Source organism: Phoca vitulina, unplaced genomic scaffold (assembly GCF_004348235.1).
Source record: "Phoca vitulina isolate PV1807 unplaced genomic scaffold, GSC_HSeal_1.0 scaffold3, whole genome shotgun sequence".
Lineage (NCBI taxonomy): Eukaryota > Metazoa > Chordata > Mammalia > Carnivora > Phocidae > Phoca > Phoca vitulina.
The window spans coordinates 55,686,762-55,706,346 of NW_022589706.1; the positions used below are offsets into that span (position 1 = coordinate 55,686,762).

The 19,585-nt window shown below is 44.0% G+C and overlaps 1 protein-coding gene across 4 annotated transcripts in view; it reads left to right on the forward strand.

Annotated features, from left to right (window-relative positions):
- The first annotated feature begins 973 nt into the window (after nucleotides 1-973).
- The window catches only part of LOC116630056 (protein FAM47E-like), a 36,307-nt gene continuing 17,695 nt past the window's right edge, over nucleotides 974-19,585 (forward strand). For all 4 annotated transcript variants that reach the window (XM_032400572.1, XM_032400570.1, XM_032400571.1 and 1 more), the window contains exons 1-5: nucleotides 974-1,183; nucleotides 5,511-5,880; nucleotides 7,897-8,036; nucleotides 13,812-13,962; nucleotides 15,861-16,061. In XM_032400572.1, coding sequence (XP_032256463.1) covers nucleotides 1,110-1,183; nucleotides 5,511-5,880; nucleotides 7,897-8,036; nucleotides 13,812-13,962; nucleotides 15,861-16,061 — 936 coding nt within the window. In that variant the 5' untranslated portion in view covers nucleotides 974-1,109. The remainder of the gene's footprint in view (nucleotides 1,184-5,510; nucleotides 5,881-7,896; nucleotides 8,037-13,811; nucleotides 13,963-15,860; nucleotides 16,062-19,585) is intronic.

A 19,585-nucleotide genomic window follows, 5' to 3' on the forward strand; every position in this document is an offset into this window, starting at 1 on the left:
AAAGATGGTCTTTGAGACATTAGTCCACCACCTCCCCAAGTCTCTGGCTTCATGCATAAAGCAACCTTTCCTTTCCTCCCACCACCACTTGTCTCTAGATTGTTGACTTTCCAGCCTTGGGCGGCCAAACCTGCCTTAGGAACTGGTTCTGTCCCATAACACTAGTACCAGTCAGAGCAACTTTAATAGTATCCAGACAGTTAACAGATTTCCAAAGGTGAAGCTAATTTATTCCTAGAGAGTTTGAAGACGAGAAGACTCATCTTTAAATGACTAAGAAAATTATCCAATTGTAAAGAAACAATTTAAATACAATTTAACATTTGGGGACAGGAGAATGCTTTGCTGCTCTTTTCCTCTGGAAGCAATGCTTAATATTTAAGTCAGGAACACTCGGAAGTAGTAAGAGAACTTAGCAAAACCCAACACACATTCTCATGCCACCCATACTTCCATGGGCTTCTGCCTATCGGGACCAACTGGATGGGAACTTCACCGCTAGAAGTGGGTCCCGGCAAAAGAATCAATTAACACAAGAGCGGGAAGGGACTCTGGAAATCAGCCGGTGACCAGGTATTAGTACTCAGCCCTCAGTTCGCGGAGGCGGTGAGGCCTAGGGATTTCCAAGACCTCCAAAAAACAGTCCGTGCTAAAAGGCCTTCCTACCACCCGAAATCAGTCTATCCCTTTCCCTCCCTTTTCACTTTTTCTGTTGCTATCAATCCAGCCGCTTCTTCCTTTCCTTCAACAAACCCTTTTCGAAATGGTGGTGAGCAAAACAGGCGTGGTCCAGCCTACCGTAATTTCCGTGGGAGGACGATGCCTTCCCGACAGACCGCCACACAGTTAAACCAAGGACCTGCTCCTTCTCCCTCTGCCCGCCACGGCCCGCCGCCCCTGGCTGCAGCGAAGGCCGGGGCGCGGTGGGGGTGGGGGTGGGGGTGGGGGTGGGGCGGCGCGTTCCCGGGGGAAAGCGGGGTGCGCAAGGGGGCGCCTGGGCCGACCGGCGCGAATCTGGCCGGCGCACAGCTCGGCGGTCTCCTAGCGACCCGGGCCGCCGGGAATACACAGCACGGAAGCCCGGCTGTCGTCCCGGAGCGGGGGAGACCATGGCCGAGGCCGGGCGGCTGTGCGGACCGGCGGCGCCCACCCGGTTGCCGGCGGGCGGGACCTGCGGGCCCCGGTAAGCTCCGCGCGCCCGGGGAGGCGCATCGGGTGGGTGCCGCGTGGGGGCGCCTGCACCCCCTGCTTGCTGGGCGGCGGGGGGCAGATGGCCGGGGAGGGCGCGGCTGGAGGTCCCGCCTGCCTTTTCTCCCCACCTCTCTGCACCTAAATGATGATGATGATTATTTTTTAAGATTTTATTTATTTATTTGACACAGAGAGAGACACAGCAAGAGAGGGAACACAAGCAGGGGGAGTGGGAGAGGGAGAAGCAGGCTTTCCGCGGAGCAGGGAGCCCGTTCGGGGCTCGATCCCAGGACCCCGGGATAATGACCTGAGCTGAAGGCAGACGCTTAACGACTGAGCCACCCAAGTGCCCTGGCACCTAAATGATTATAATATAAAATATAAAATAACCAGCGCCCGACGCTCCTGTCGCAAAGCACACTTTTTTTCTGCTCTCCTCACAACCTCCCAGGGGATGTAGATTAACATAGCCATTCCAGATGGGAAACTGAGGGCCACAGAGTCCTCCGTGGAGACTGCCTTAGTCTACCACTCACCCTTCTCCGGGTTAGCCAACTGGATCTGGAGCCTTTGGCCCCCCGGCCTGTGACTGTGGCCAAGCTGGGCCTGTGTCTGGGGGAGAGCCTCAGACACTGGGGTGGTCTGCTGCCATTTTGAATGGTTGGTATCACAGTCACAGGGCAGGAACCCAAGGTTTTTTGTCTTTGTGGATTCCTTGAGCTATTTATGAGAACGGAATTCGGCCCTCTTGGAGGCAACCCCATATGGTGGTAGATTCCAAAGTCTAGATCTAATCACAAAGGTGGGAGTCTAAGGCCAGTTCTCATCTTGCTTGCCTAGCGACCTTAGACAAGTTAGTTGCTCCTTCTGGGCTCAGTTTGCTCAACTGTAACATGGGAACAATAAAATGAATCAGCTTTATAGGATTGTCCTGATGATTAACTGACATACCACACGGAGAGTAGTTACTGGAACATAGTGTATACTGTATACATTTTAGCAATTATGAACCCTCTGGGAATCTTTTTTCCCTACATTTTCAAAGTTTTTGTTTTGAAATAATTATAGACTTACAAGTAGTTGCAAAAATAGTACAGAGGTCCCATGTACCCTTCCCCCAGCTGCTTCCAGTGGTACCATCTTAGGTAACCAGTACTTTACCAAAGCAGGAAATGGGCATTGGCACAATATATTAGTTAGACTGCAGACCTTGCTTGGATTTCACCAGATTTTGCTTGCAGTTGTGTGTGTATAAACTTCTATAAAATTTTGTCACATGTATTCATCAAGACACAAAACAATTTCCTCACCACAAGGGAACTACTTCTTGCAACCCCTTTATCAGCACCCCTTTCCCTACCCCCAACCTTTGGCAACCAATATTGTTCTTCATTTCCATAATTCTGTTCTTTTGGGGATGTTAGATAAATAGAAAAATACAGTATAAAACCTTTTGACATGGGCTTTTTTTCACTCAGCATAAAGCCCTTGAGATCCATCCAAGACACCATATTAGTGGTTTGTTCATTTTTAAAAAAAGATTTATTTATTTATTTATTTATTTATTTATTTATTTATTTGAGAGAGAGAGCATGGGGGGAGGTGCAGAGGGAGAGGGAGAAGCAGACTCCCCACTGAGCAGGGAGCCTGATGTGGGGCTCAGTCCCAGGACCTTGAGATCATGACCTGAGCTGAAGGCAGACACTTAACTGCGCCACCCAGGCGCCCCAGTAGTTTGTTCATTTTTATTGCTGGTGTGGATGTACCACTGTTTGTTTATTCATTTTACCTACTGAAGGACATGCAGGTGTTTCTGGTTTTTGCTGTTGCTATCAACATTTGTATACAGGTTTTTGTACAAACATAAGTTTTCATTTCTTTAGGATAAATGACCAATACTCTTTTGTAATTCTTACAGATGGAGATATCCATCCACATAGCAGATGCTAATGACTGTGAAAATAGTAAATGTTTAGAAAAAAATGTTTTCAGTTTTATTTTCTGGGTCAAGCAAAATTTTTCATAAACTTAACAAATGCAGAGGTAAGTTTATTAGCTACGAGAGGCAAAGCGGGGTAGTGGGAAGCCCTCCTGCTATAGTGGTTGCTTGTTTATCTCTCAGAACTTGGTTTCTTCATTTGGCGGGGAGGAGGTGGACTAGATTTCCTTCAGGTTCTGCCAGCTCTAACATTCTGAGGCTTGAGCTAGCTGCCATACTTACCCCATTTCGAGTGGTATAACTGTCCATAAGCAAAAATATCAGTCATCAGATTTGATTTCATGAAGTGCTTGGATGTTTGAGTTAGTTGTAAATGTGTAGAAAATAATCTTTGTAAAGATTTCTAATATTATAGAAGGTTACTTGCTAGTAGGTCATGCTGAATGGGTCATCAAATCTTAAGGTTAGATGTAATTTCAACACCCTGCCACTTATCTATTTAAGAGTGATTTGTTTATTTCAAAGAGCAACTTTTTGTATCCTTTCATCTAGATCTTCGCAGTAGAGCTGGTTTAAGACCCCCCCCACCCCAACATGCACATACAGGAAGCAAGATGTTTCTAGGACTCATAAGGAAAGAATAGGGGTTAAACTAGAACCTCTTAAAAATGCTTTGTACTTATAAAGATGAGTGCAACAAGGAGTAGATTTGGTGTAATGAGCCATTACAGATGAAAGGGGCCTGGAGGTGGAAGAGGCTTCAGGAAAAGACACCAATAATATAGAAATATCTGACTAAGGCAGTGATGTATTAAGAGAATGAGTGACCTGCCCTTCAGCTGCTCAGGTTCCAAGTCCTGACTTAGGCAATGGCTGGATGTGTTAGATTATCTAGGAACTGGTCTCATTTTCCTTCCATCAACTGCTTCCATCTCATATTTATACCCTAACAACTCAGTGCAGACAGGGACCTGGTAGGTAAGGAAACTGGGTGAAGCAGGCTGGGTAGAATAAAGCAGTAGGGAGGGGTGGAGACTGTGACTAAGAGAGCATAGGACTTGTCTATAGGGGGCAACCATTATACCAATTGGTGGCTCCATGAAAAGGTGGACCCAGTGTTCCCAGAGAGCCTGATTTTTGTTCTAGATTATGTATGTGAACTTTTTTCTATGTCAGAAGCTCTAGTGTAGTGCTTAAGCACCTTTCTCTGGAGTCACACTACCTGGATTAAAATCCCACCTCTACCACTTATTAGCTGTGGGATCTTTCACAAGTGTTTGTTTTGTTCTCAAACTTCTTTGTGCCTCGATTTCCTTATCTATAAGTGGGAATCATGCCAGTACTTGGTACCTACTTCATTAGATTGTTATGAGATTTATTTATTTATTTTTTTAAAAGATTTTTATTTATTTATTTGAGAGAGAATGAGATACAGAGCATGAGAGGGGGGATGGTCAGAGGGAGAAGCAGGTTCCCCTCCTAGCAGGGAACCTGATGCGGAACTCGATCCCGGGACTCCAGGATCATGACCTGAGCCGAAGGCAGTCGCTTAACCAACTGAGCCACCCAGGCGCCCATAGATTGTTATGAGATTTAGATAAGTTCATACATGTAAAGCATTTAGAATATGCCTATTATATAAGAAGTCCTTGATATATGTTAGCTGTTCTAATTCTTATTCGAACAGAAAAGGGACCAAATGACAGGTTTGTAGGCCCCATGCAGCCCATGGACTGCCAGTTTGAAATCTTTGACCCTCTGAGGTTAAGGGGTTAACTGAGGCCCACAGAGGTTAAATGAAGTGCCAAGGTCATTTGGCTAGTTAGGCATGAATGGTCCCTGGGATGCAGGTTCTTCCCACTGCACTATGGTCTTTTAAAGGATAAGAAAAGGTCCCTGGAGGGGTTGCAACTTGTGACAAGGAGAATGGATAGATGAACCAGGTGGTAATAATGAATTAGATTTACACCTAGTGACATGGATGGGCCTTTATAATATGGTACTTGGCAAATCAGTAAGAAATGGAATAGTACCATTTATGTAAATTAAGAATACATGCACATAAAAGAATGATACAGATATTACAAGGAGTGTACAAGCAAAAAGGTACATTTTAAATCTGTGAGAGGGGTTTTGCCTATGCAGGGGGGCGGCAATTAGAATGGGATGCGGGATAACAGCCTAAGGAAACAGGAGAAGGGCCTTGCATAGGCCAGAGATGATGTGCCGTGAACTAGGAGTCTGATTAGCTCAACCCTCTCCACGGAACCCGTCCTCTCTTACCTCACTTCCTCAAGAAAGGTGGAGGCCAGCCTCCTTACAACCTCTGTCTCCCGCCCCAAGTCCTGTGCTCCATACGACCAGGCATGTTGTCTTCCAGGTACAAGGAGGGTCTACCTTCCAAGTGTTTCACAAAGCACAGGCACAAGCCGACGTGTCCCACCTCCCTGAACAGCCTGCGGTGGACGTTTGTGAAGAAGGGACTGGATGACTTCAGGAGGGGCTGCCCGCCTTGCAAGGGTCTGCTTACTCGGGGTCCTCAGGAGGCCTTTCTCCCCCAGATCCATCACACAGCTCCCCGACCTGCCCCAAAGAAGAGGCAACACAGGCGGCCCAAGGAAACAGCCCTCTTTCCCAAGCTGTCACCAGTGCCGCGAGCACGGAAGGCATTCCTGGCGGACGTTGAAGCCCAGCTGACCCCGCACCCTTTGGCTCTCTGCCCTAATCTGGGGGAAGACATGCCTGTCGAGGTGACCTCCTGACCTAGGGCTGTGGGAGGGCCTTGAAAAGAATTCTCCTTGGATGCGTGGGAGCTCCTTTGAGGGGGTGACATGCTTGCATGGTTGGGGGGACGGGGAACGCCTCCCAGGGTGAGAGTGCTCATGGGGGCTGGCGCAGACTTCCTTTCTCCGCTCCCGGGAAAGACAATGGCAGCAAGGCACTCGCCACTCCCTTTGCTTGCTATGAAGCCACACAACTTATAAAGGTCCAGTAAATCAGAAACATTTGACTTCTTTTCCCCTGAAGGTCTACCAGTCTCCTTTGCTTGGGACTTTTGGAGGGCAGAAACCAAGGGGGGAATTGTCCGGTCTTGCTTCTGTTACTATAGCCTGGTGTCAGCCGGTGTCCATCGTACTTAACTAATGGCTGGGTAGGCGGCATGGGGGGACCTGAAAAGTCGTGGGGAAAAGTCACTGCATCGTCAGGCTGGGTTTGGAGGGCAGCTCCAGTGTCCTGGGCTGCTTTTGACTCTGAGCGCCATAATCCTTAGCGTCTGGCTCTTTCTTGCGCTTGAATCTCAGGATGGCTTCCATGCCTCCGCACCGGGTCTGTCTTTCAAACAAGAGGGCGGAGGGCGGGGGGATGGGGGTGGTGGGAACAAAGGTTAAAGGGTCCGTGCCAGCTGACTGTATGGGAGTCTAAAAAATTGAGTTTCTTGGTTGGACATTGCGACGGAGAACAAAATCTAGAATACAGTTCTGTTAGATTCGAGGAAAAAGGTGGAATGGATATTGGGCAGGGACCTAACAGTACCTGCTACCCACTCCCCCCAACGTAGTCTGTCCCCTAGGTCAGTCAGCACGGCTGACTTCTCTGCAAAGCCCTTCCAGGGCCCTTTCTTAGGCAGAGTAAAGTCCTCGCCCTGGTCGGAAAGGCCCTGTGCATCCGTCTACTCTCCACCCCACCCCTGCTCCGCTCCCCCTCCAGCCTCACCGCCTACTCCTCTGCTCTCATCTGGCTCCGGCCGCCCTGGCCTCTTGCTGCTCTGTGAACATGAGCAAGCATGTCCAATTCAGATTTCTTTTCCATGCCCGGGACACCTGCCCCTGCGTGTCTGTCTGGCTCACTCCTTCACGCCTTCAGATCCTTGCTCAAATGTCTCATAAAATAACACTTCCCTTCTACCCCCTCCTCTAACCCTTGCTGTGATCTATTTTTCATCGTAGCTCTTGTCACCACTGGGCTCGAATGAATGAATAAATGATTAGTGGCAGAAAAGACTGCAGAAAGGACAACTAGAATTTCTGATCATTTATTTTCCACTTGGGGCTTTCCTCCACTGCCTCCTGCAGGCCAGAGCTTCTGAGCCCATGACAAGCAGATTATCTCCACATACCCTCAGATGGCACTTGGGATGGTGGCCCTTATTTCCATGTCTCACCTCCCCAGAGAGGTGTGTTGGCTTCTTTCTGAGGCAGGATCTCTTTTTATGGTAATATGATGGCCACAGGCTGCTCTAGATTTAAATTCTGCCAAGAAAAAGAACACCTCTTTTTGCATGCTTCCAGCAAAATCCCATGGCCTAGTTCCCATGGGTAAAACTTGGGTTATGTGCCTGTTCCTAAACCAGTCACTGGTTCCATTGGACTGGATTGTCCTGACCTGCCTGTGGAGCAAGGTTGGGGTCCCAAAGAAAAATCTAGACACTGTTATGTATGGGAGGAAGAATGGATGCTGGGCAGTCAAAAACTATAGAAACCCTCTAGAGGCACTTGGCTCAATGGGGCAGTGAGGGACTAGGGTAGGCCCAGGGGCACTATTCCGTCTAGAGGAGATCCAACCTCAGCACAACAGCCGCATCCCTAATGTCTAGGTGGGGGACCCTTCCCCACAGCGCCCGGCACAGGACTCGCACAGAAACTGAGGAATGGCATAACCGCTGGAAAAGCAAAGCAAAGGGCATGTTGGTCTGTTCTGTTTTAGAATCAAGGGACTTTCTTTCTTGGCACTTTTTTCTTCCCTCCAAGGCTGTTTTCTATTTTTAGCTCTTATTAAAGGTGCTGGAAGTGCTGGATCCCGACAGGAAACTGGAGGACACATGGGCTTATTGTCAGGGCGTCAGGAAAAGAAAAAAGGAACCAGCCAAACCTTTAAAAAAGCATTCTACCCAAGTCGACCTAGGACTGTAAGTATTGTTCTTAACCCCTTGTTGGTTCTGTCACCTGATGAAACATTTGAGGACTTACCTTCTCAAAGCTCCTTTTGAATAACTTCTAGAAGCAAAATAACTTAAGTGCCCAAGGAGAAAGGAAAGGAGCCTTGGGTCCTACTGTGAGTAGTGTTTATTTCATAAATGGCTGTGAATTATCCAGCAATAGAGCCAACACAAGTACAAGACTCTAGCACAGCTGTTTGGGAAGAGGAAACTGCAGAAAACCTGGTTAATCGGCCCATAATGACTCTTTGAATGATCTATGTCAGAATTCTTTTACTCAACATGATTGGGACCAATAGTTGGTTGGAAAACAAAACAAAACAAAAAGATTAACACAGGGAATCAGAAAAGATGATACTTAAGTACTTAAAACATTTTATTTTATCCTAAAACATAACTGTATATTCACTTGCTCGTCTTTTAGTGTCAAACCTTTTTGGAGTACGTGTCTGCTTGAAGTTCCCAGTCATTGTTTTTGCATAAACCACACCAGTAACGCCACCTTCATTGACCCTTTCCAAAGCACTAAGCTTAATTTTCATAGAAGCCTCCTTCTTTTTTATCACACTCTTGTATTCCCAGTTCACATATTTAATCTGAAATGTTAATGTAATGATAAGTATACTATACAAAAATAGATTTGGGGGGCACCTGGATGGCTCAGTCGGTTAAGCATCTGACTTCAGCTTGGGTTGTGATCCCAAGGGCTGGGATTGAGCCCCATGTAGGGCTCCCTGCTCAGTGGGGAGCCCGCATCTCCCTCTCCGTCTGCCCCTCCCCACCCCGGTCTCTCTCTCTCAAATACATAAATAAAATCTTTAAAAAAATAGTTTTTGGATACAAATTCGACTTGTGAATTTAAATGAGGTCACTGGTGGACCCTCAGGAGTGTGGGTGAAGGAGAGAGCAGCCAATCCACAGCCCCCAGCCCACTTACAGAGGACCCAGGCCCATGGTCAGGGTGTGTGGAAGGGGCCATGTAGAGCTTTTATTAAATTATACATGTTTGCTAAAGTGAGACACAAGGTGACAGGAGCCCAACCATCCTGGCGCCTGAGTGTGCCCCCTCATAAAATTGGGGAGAATAACTGGGCACACTCATCTCAGCTCTGTCCTTCTTCCCCTAGGAAGCAAGATGGCCCATGGGAAACACAAATCCTCTGCTCCTCCCTTCCTGAGGGGAGCCCCACCCTGGCCCAGCACCACTGGGGCCTGCATGGGACAGTCTGCCCATTTCTGGGTTTCAGTTAACAAGTCCTTTTGAACCTAAACCCATGTGCTCCAACATGGCTGCTATCAGCAATAAAGGTGATATTTTGGCTTTCATCTTTGCTCTTTACATTATTTTGCTCAGAACCTGGGTGGGGAAGAGGGAGGAGTGTTATAAGCAGGGATACCCTTGGAGACCGCAACAGTGTGGGTCACTGTGGCCCTATGAGCATCTTTGAATTTTTTGATCCTCAGTGAACTGTTAGCTAGTTCTCTTTATGCAAAACAAAGCAAAAGAAAACAAAACAACAGTACTTACTGAGTACCTGCTATGGGTCATAGACAATGTTAGGTTCTGAGGATATAGTGGTAAACGGATTAGGACCCTGTCCTCATGGTGATTGCAGCGTGGTGTGGAAGGGAGCAGTGAGTACTTAGAGAAGGTATGCATCTTAGTTCACAAAGCCATATGTTTATAAAATACCACTTCTCTCTCTCTCTTTCTATTTATATCTGACTCCAAGCCCTCATCCCGCTGAGCAGCAAACCAATCATGGTCATTATTTGTACTATAAGAAAGCGGGATGGGTCCCCAATAATTGCAGGACTGATCTTTAACTTCTTTCTGGTCTTTGGGACTCTTCTCTCCATTCTTGCTGTTTGTGGTACACTCTGTTCACCCAACTGTCTCTTCTCACGTCACCCACAATATCTAGCATAATTGCTGCAATCAGCTTGGGCTTCTACACAATGTATGTTCTGCCTTTAACCATAGGCAGTTTTCCTGAAAAAATCAACCCTGAAAAAATCTCCAGGGCAAGGAATTCAAAACAAATGTGTTATCTACTTAAAAGGAGGGAAGATAATAGTATAGAGGAAGTGAACAAAACTAGTATCTTAATAAATTATCATCACAAAGTGAATGTATAATTACATAATGGCAAGTTTTTCAGCATAGCCTTAGCACGTTCTGTTAGCATATTCTTATACAGCAGCTGCTGTACAAAGTAACATGAATTTGGTGGCTTAAAACCACAGAAATTTATTATCTCACAGTTCTGGAGGCCAGAGTCCAAAATCAGTATTACTGTGCTGAAATCAAAGTATCAGCGGGGCCATGTTCCTTCCAGAGGCTCTAGGGAAGAATGCACTCCTTGCTTCTTCGAGCTTCTGGTGGCTACTGTGGCCATGGCTGTGGCCACATCACTCCAGTCTTCATGGTCAACATCTTCAAATCTGTCTGCTCTGTCTTCACATCCCCTTCTCCTCTGTGTGTGTGTGTGTGTCAAATCTCCCTGTGCCCCTCTTACAAGGACACTCATGGTGGCATTTAGGACCCACCCAGATAATCCAAGATAATCTCCCCATCTCAAGCTCCTTAAATTAATCATATCTATAGAGATGATTTTTCCAAGTAAAGTAACATTTACAGGTTCCAAGGATTAGCACCTGATCTCTTTGGGGGTCATTATCAGCCTACCACAGCATGAGGTAATATCTCTTCAAAACAACTTTCATTGAGCTCAGAGTCTTTCCTTTCCTTTAGAGCAAAATTCCATGAAAGTGGAGTCCATACTCACTTCCTCTTCTTTCTTTAACTCACCAGCACTCCAATGGATCTGCCCTTGGTCACGGTTGCCATTGACTTCTATGTCACCTAGTCCGTTCTCAGTGATCATCGTTCTTGATGGGCCAGTAGCAGTTGACACAATTGATGATGTCCTCTTTCTTGAAACACTTTTGTTCACCTGGCCTCTGGAACACCCCCCATTCTTGCTTCTCCTCCTCCTTCAATGACTTCTCCCCGGTCTTTGTTTGCTGGTCCCTCCTCATTTTCCTTTTAACCTTGAAGTGCATCAGTCTTGGACATCTACCGAGGTGACCTCATCCTGCCCATTTTATATGGATGTTCAACATTTGCCCTTGGATGTACACTTGCCATCTCAAACTCAACAAGTCCACACTGAACTCTTGATTTCTTCCCCAAGCCTACTCACCCTTCTGTCTTTTCCAGATCAGTAAATAGCAACTTCATTCTTCCAGTTACTTTTGAAACTGCCAACAAATCTTAATGGCTTTATCTCTGAAATATATCCGGACTCTCACCTACTGTATGACTGTCACTCTGTTCCAAGATAACACCATCTCTTGCCTGAATTATTGCCATAGTCTACTAAGTGGTCTCATGGCCTCCACCCAATGTAGCCCCTCTCCCTGCCCCAGTCTATTTGTCACACAGTAGTTAAAATGATTCTTTTAAAAAGTTACATCAGCCTCATTCCTGTGCTCAAAATTCTCCAGTTAAGGTACACATAGGGAATGTAGTCAATGGTATTGTAATAGCCTCATAGGGTAACAGATGGCAGCTACATCTGTGGTGAGCACAGCATAACATATAGACCTGTTGGATCACTAAGTTGTACACCTGAAACTAATGTGACACGATCATGTGTCAAGTATACTTCAATTTAAAAAAATGTGCTGCAGGATACATATGATGACAATAAATGCTATGTTTTTTATTTTAAAAAATTCTCCAATTGCTTGCTTATTCAGAGTAAAATCCAAAGTCTTACAGTTGCCTCTAAAGTCTCTTATGATCAGGCCCCGTTACCCGTCAGGCTTCACCCTCCTCTCCTCTGTCCTCCAGTCACACGAGCCTCTCTGCTGCTCCTCGTCCACTCTCAGCACGCTCATGCCTTGGGACCTTTGTACATGTTCTTCTTTTCTGCCTGGTGTCTGCAGTTTGATTCTGCATGGTGTGATCCACTTCTTCTTTTGGGTCTCTGCTCAACTATCACTTTGGTAGCGAGGCCTTCTCTGTAGAAATAAAAAGTCCCCTGTCATCACTATCCATCCCTCCTGCCCTCTTTTATTTTTCTTTATATCACTTGCAATCACCTGGCATAGGCTTACCTCTTTCCTATCTGTCTCAATCTTAAGTTCTATGAGAACAGGGTTTAAACTTTATTTACAGCTGAATCCTAATGCCTGGAGCTGTGCCTCGTACTTAGTTGGTGTTTAATAAATGTTTGTTGAATGAATGGATGGATGAATTAATATATGGGTGCTACAAATAAAAGGAAGTAGGGGTTCTGGGGACAGCCCGGGAATATCTCCCTGAGGAAGGGATATGTATGTTGGAACATAAGGGGGATGAGGGAATGCAGAAGGCATTGCAGTCAGATGGTACAACATGTGCAAAGGCCCTGTGGCTGAAGGGAGCATGATGAATTCACGGAACTGAGAGAAGGCCATGATGACTGGAGCTCAGAGAGTAAGGGAGGATGGTAATGCCAGAAGCATCAGGAGATACAGGCAAGGATCAGGCCATGAAGAGCCTTGGAAACTGAGTTAAGACTTAGGTCTTTAATGGGAGAGTAATAAGCTATTGAACACAAAAACTTGTACCTGAACGTTCATAGCAGCACTATGCATAATAGCCCAGATGTCCACTAACTGATGATTGATAAACAAAATGTGGTCCATTCAGAAAATGTAACTTAGTCATAAAAAGGAGTAAACCACTGATACATGCTATAGCATGTATGAACCTTGAAATGTGATACTAAGTGAAGGAAGCCCGACACAAAATGCCATATATTATAAGGTTCCATTCAGATAAAATGTCTAGAATAGGCAAGTCCATAGAGACAGAATGTAGATTACTGGTTTTCAAGAGCAGAGAGAATGGGGGAAATGAAGAGTGACTGTCAGTGGTTATGGAGGTGCTTTTTGGGGATAATGCAGATGTTCCAGAATTAGATAACAGTAGTGGTTACATAACTTTGTAAATGTATGGAAGCCACTGAATTGTACACCTTGAAATGGTAAATATTATAGTATGTGAATTATATCTCAATTTAAAAAGAAGCTATTGAGAGGTTTAATTGAGGGTGAAGGGTGGCCTCATTTGCTATGACCAGATTTATATTTTGAAATTGACTGTTTTAGCTTCCGTGCTGAGAATGGATTAGGTGTTGGGGGTTGGGGCCCTAAGAGAAGATCAGAGACACCAGTGAGGAGCATTTGTAACAGTCCAGAGATAGAGACAGAGTTAAAACCTACCAGATTTGTTAATGGGCTGGATTTTAGGGATGAGAGAGAGAGAAGTCAAGGACATCTCCTGCTTGTCAAGATTGCCTATGGCTTTAGCAGACTCCAAGCACAGTAATTTGGCACATATCTTAATAAATGGTACTCATAATTTCAAAAACTCAACTTATACTGGAAAATGCTATATACATTTTAATTATTATAACTAATCATGATATACTTGCCTTTATGATATGGATGAGAATGTGATTTTGGAAAATTAACGTCTACCTTGTATGAGCTTGTGAGAGACTTTAGAAATGCATGCATTACCCTCTTCTTCCCTCAAGATAGTGTTTGAACGTGGATCACTACGTCAAAAACTAATGATGTATGGTGACTAACATAACATAATAATAATAAAAAAAAGATAGTGTTTGAAATCTACTTGGATTCATGGTGTCTCATCTTGTAAGTCTTTGATGATCTCATTATCCTTAGTCCCAAGAAGACTCCCGTGTCACATCCAGGTCAATGGCTTTATGAAGAAAAGAAGCCAAGCGAAACAGATTTGCTCCATAAAGATGGTCCTCTTTGTTATGAAAATGTGCGCAAAGGAGTTAGGGACTTCTGCAACTGGGCTACTACTTTTGTAAGTTAGTAGTATTACTTACAACCTACTTTTTAAAGTCAAGCTCAGAGTTGCTATTATTAAAAAACAATGTTAGGATATGATCTAAGTCAAATAAAGTCATAAAGGAATTATGATTCTTCCACCATTTATGATTACAAATGTTTCCTGTAGATGATGTTTCTGGAAAGTTTGCAAGCTTGCAGCCTATTTGAGTGTTTATTGTTTATATGTCACATTGCTGTTGTTTCTTTCTTTCTTTTTAGTGGCTCTTTTTCTTTGCCATCTTTATTGAGATGTAACTGACATAACATTGTGTAAGCTTAAGGTGTACAATGTGATAATTATATATATATATGTATATTGCATATAATATATTGCATATAATATATATATGTATATTGCAAAATGATTGCCACAATAGGATTAGTTAACACATCCATCACCTCACATAATTACCTTTTTTGAGTGTGGTGAGAACACTTAGGATCTACTCTCTTAGCAACTTTCAAGTATAAATACAGTTTTATTAACTATAGTCACCATGCTGTACATTAGATTCCCAGAACTTAGTCATCTTGTAACTGAAAGTTTATATATTTTGGCCAATAACTACTCATTTCCCCCACCCTCTTGTTTCACATTTTTATTTTCCATTTCAATGTCCTTTTTTCTCTTTGTCCTTTACTCCTTCAATTCATTTTTCTCAGTTATATTTATCTGTAAGTACTCAGACAGCTATGTTTAACCACAACCTTCACAAAAGGTATTTCTGACATGAGTAGACTTTTGTTAGTTCTTAAAATCTTTCCTTGCCCTCCTTTCAAGAATCCATTTAAATACCTATTTGTGTTCTCGAGTCCCTGTAGATGTCTAATTCCTTAGGTTTTTCCTGGATTTAAGACCCACTAGGATTTGTAATCTTCCTCCCCCATTTTTTGAAAACATTTGTCAGTTCTGTCCAATATATTATTTAGGACTATTTCATTGGAAAGTGACCGAACTATAATTCAGACTGGATTAGGGAGGTAAGGGAACCATCCAGAGGTCCTAGGAACCTCATCTAGGGGTTAAATCTAGGGGTTAAAATGTTGTTTTGTGTTCTCTCTGTCTCTTGGCTGCTCTTCTCTATCTGAATCCATTTATCTGACTCCAGTTTCAGGTGTGCAACTTAGTGATTTTCCAATTCTATACATTATGCTACGTTCACTGCAAGTGTAGTTACTATCTGTCACCACTTAACACTATTACAATACCATTGATTGTATTCCTATGGTGTACCTTTTATCCCCATGACTTATTTATTCCATAACTAGAAACCTTTACCTCCCACTCCCTTTCACCCATTGCACCCATTCCCCCACCCCTCTCCCTTCTGACAACCACCAGTTTGTTCTCTATATTTATGAATCTGTTTCCATTTTCTTGTTTGTTTGTTCATTTGTTTTGTTTTTTAGATTCCACATATAGGTGAAGTCATGTGGTATTTGTCTTTCTCTGTCTTATTTCATTTAGCATAATACCCTTTGGTCTATCCATGTTGTCACAAATGGCAAGACCTCATTCTTTTTTTATGGCTGAGTAATATTCCTGTGTGTGTGTGTGTGTGTGTGTGTGTGTGTGTGTGTACCACATCTTTATGCACTCAGAAGTTTGTTTAGGATTAAACAGACTGAATTTTTCTCAGCCCATTAATTCCCTCAGGGACTCACTGCTTCTGGCTGGTCCTAAGTTGTTCCTTAATACACTGACAAAGTTCTCCAGAACCCCAATACTTCTTGTCCCCAGTGAATGCTGTCTGAGCATTTTCTACCTCTCCTCCAAACTACCTCTTTTCTAGCCATAGTCAAATGCCTCCTTTAGATTAAAGAAGAATTTCACCATTTGTCCTTGATTCATGCAATGTGATATTCTTCCAGGGAAGTTCAAACATTGATGAAGAGTTCATCCTGAAACAGTTTGACATTGACTATCAGAGCAAACCAAGCCATGATGTGCTCCACACGATAAGACTCAACCAGCCTCCTCTAGAGCTAAAGAAGAGAGTGGGGTTAAAGAAACTGCAGGAGCCACAGTTTTTCCAGAAACTAGACTGTGAGCAGAAACACCAGAAACCACAGGTAATTGCCGAAAGAGGAGAAGACTGAAAATTAAAGAAAATTAAGTTGGATTAAAATCTTAAATGTTCTTGAATTCTGGTATTTCAGGAGGGGGGGGGCACTGGCCTTTTTCAGTAGAGTTCTTGAATTTTTTTTGGTTTTTAATAAATATTTGTTAAATCAATGAATATTTAATATACATAATAAAGCTAGTTATATAAACAAGGCATGCCATTCAGCATTATTTTTTTAAGATTTTATTTTTTATTTGAGAGAGAGAGAGCACAAGCAGGGGGAAGGGGCAGAGGGAGAAGCAGGTTCCCCGATGAGCAGGGAGCCCCATGTGAGGCTCGATCCCAGGACCCTGGGATCATGACCTGAGCCAAAGGCAGACGCTCAACTGACTCAGCCACCCAGGCACCCCCAGCATTATTGTTAATATCTGAATATTCATTGTTTTCTCTATGTGTTTATATGTTGAAATCCTCTCTATGTGTTTTATATGTTGAAATTCTAACAGTTGATGGAAATATACATGAAAGTTTATTATTCCAAGAGTTAAATGCTGCAGTTAATGATCGTTAACGTTGTTTATTCTTTGTCCAAAGAATTCATGAATTTTGGGGGGAGTCTTGTTGACCACATTCTTGAGCACATGCTTGCCAATTATTAACAAATTGCTCAGTTTTTCAATACCACTTGCCCGTGAAGATAGAAGAACAAGGAAACAGAGGAGAAAAAACAAGCTGTGTTCCAAAGGGAAGTAGAATGGACTTTTAAGTGCTTTTCTACTTTTCTATATGACGTACAGCTGCAAATACATATGCACACAAATCAAATTGTATCAGTCCAACAACAGATTGTTTTTAAAGATTTTATTTATTTATTTATTTACATACTTACTTATTTGAGAGAGAGAGAGAAAGCAGGAGGGAGAGAGAATCTGAAGCAGACTCTGTGCTGGGCACAGAGCCTGACATGGGGCTCGATCCCACGACCCTGAGATCATGACCTGAGCCAAAACCAAGAGTCAGAAGCTCAACCAACTGAGCCACCCAGGTGCCCCAAGTCCAACAACACATTTAAGTACCTAAGTGGTGGTCTGGGGTGGGTGTGGGTGTGAGGAAGTTCCTTTCTCTGAAAGTGAAAAACAATATATTATCTCTACCCTCTGTCTTTTACATGTGATCTTTGATACTATATTTCTAACATTTAAACATAGTACCTTTGTCCTTTATATTTGAACACAATGGACTGACCTGTTTTTACATATGTGATGTTTTCCATCCTTGGCTCTGTTGCATAAGGTTTATGAAAACTATGCTTTCCAAAACTAATATCAGCACTTAAAATTTTCCATTTGCTCCTCATCTTTCTAAAGTGTAAAATGCACAGTGATGTTGGACAGGCAGATTATGTCCATCACACCCAAAGCCTGAACCACAGCTCGCCCTGAATCTGGGCTGAATCAAATTGCTCAATTCCCCGTATGTACAAATCATTGCACAACTGCTGCTTTATAAGCCCTGGTGGTTATTGCCAAAACTGACCTTTTCACTGGCAGACAGAGGGTCACTATGTGAAAGTTCAAATACATTTCCATATGGTGTCATTTCCCTTCTGCCTGTAGGACCTCCTTTAACCCTGCTTCTAGTAATGATTTGCCGGTGATTAACTCCTTCAGTTTTTGTATGTCTGAAAATATCCTTATTCTGCCTTCATTTTTAAAGCTATTGTTGTGGGTATAGAATTCTAGGCTCACAGTGTTTTGTTTGTTTTCAGTACTTTAAAGATGGTATTCCACTGTCTTCTTGGTTGTATTGTTTCTGATGAGAAATCTTAAGCCTTCCTCATCTATGTTTTTCTGGATGTGTGTTTTCCCTGGGCTCCTTTAAAGATGTTTTCTTTGTCACTGCTTGTGAGTCCTGTGATTATTATATACACCTTGTGCCTGTGGGTTGCTGAGCCTCTTTGATCCACGGGTTTATAAGTTTTCATCAGATTTGGAAAATTTTGATCATTATTTCTTCAAAAATGTTGTTGTCTCTCCCCCTCCCTGCTCCGAAGACGCCCATTACATGTAATTAGGCTGCATGGGGTTGTCTCACAGCTCACTGCTGCTCTGTTCAGTTTGGGATTGTTTTTTCCTCTCTGTGCTATGATTGCTGTGCTTACAGGTTCTAATCTGTTCTTTATGCAACGTCTAATCAGCCATCGATCCCTCTAGGGTATTTTTCATCAATTATATACATTATAATTTTCATTTCAAAAAGTTTGACTTGAGGGGCGCCTGGGTGGCTCAGTCAGTTAAGCGTCTGCCTTCGGCTCAGGTCATGATCCCAGGGTCCTGGGATCGAGTCCCGCATGGGGCTCCCTGCTCTGCGGGAGGCCTGCTTCTCCCTCTCCCTCTGACCCTCCTCCCCCCACCACCCCACGCTTATGCTCTCTCTCTCTGAAATAAAGAAAGAAAATCTTTAAAAACAACAAAAAAGTTTGACTTGAGTATTTAAAAAATATTTCCATGTCTCTCATATGAAATACAGTTATAATAACTGTTTTTGATGTTCGTGTCTGCTCGTTCTAACATCTGTACCAGTTCCGTGTAAGTTTCCATTAATTGATTTGTCTCTTCGTTATGGATCATGTCTTCTTGCCTCTCTTCATGCCTGGTGATTTTTTAGTGGAGGCCAGACACTGTGGAGTTTACCTTTTGGGGCAGGGTATTTGTGTATTCCTGTAAATTTGAGTTTTGTTCTGGGATGTAGTTAAACTTACTTGGAAAAGTTTGATCCTTTTGGGTCAGCTCTTAAAATTTGTTACGAAGGACTGAAGGAATGTTCAGTCTATGGCTAATTCTCTGGGACAAGACCCTTCAGTTTATTGTACCCAGTGTCCTGTGAGTCTTCAGATTTCTCAGAAGGGAACAGGCACTGTCCCTGGCCCTGTGTACGCGCTGGGCCCTGTTGCTTCTAATGCTTTTGGGTGGTTCTTTCCCTAACCTGAGGCAGTTTCCTCTCATACACATGCTGAGGGGGACGCGGGCAAACCGCTGGGTGTCCTCTCTATGCATTTGTCTCCTGTTACTTCTTGCTGCCAGCTTGCACTGCCTTGGTCTGGTCTCTCAGTTCTGTCTCCTCAACTCGGAGAGTCCGCTGGTCTCCTCCTGAGTGTCTCCCTGCTCTGTGGCCTGGAAAGTCTCTCAAGACAGTGAACTGGGGGGCGCCTGGGTGGCTCAGTCATTAAGCGTCTGCCTTCGGCTCAGGTCATGGCCTCAGGGTCCTGGGATCGAGCCCCACATCGGGCTCCCTGCTCCGTGGGAAGCCTGCTTCTCCCTCTCCCACTCCCCCTGCTTGTGTTCCCTCTCTCGCCGTGTCTCTCTCTGTCAAATAAATAAATAAATGAATAAAATCTTTAAAAAAAAAAAAAAAAGGACAGTGAACTGGGGCCGGCGCCTGGGCAGCTCAGTCGGTTGGGCATCTGGCTTTGGCTCAGGTCATGATCTCGGGGTGCTGGGATCGAGCCCCATGTCAGGCTCTCTGCTCAGC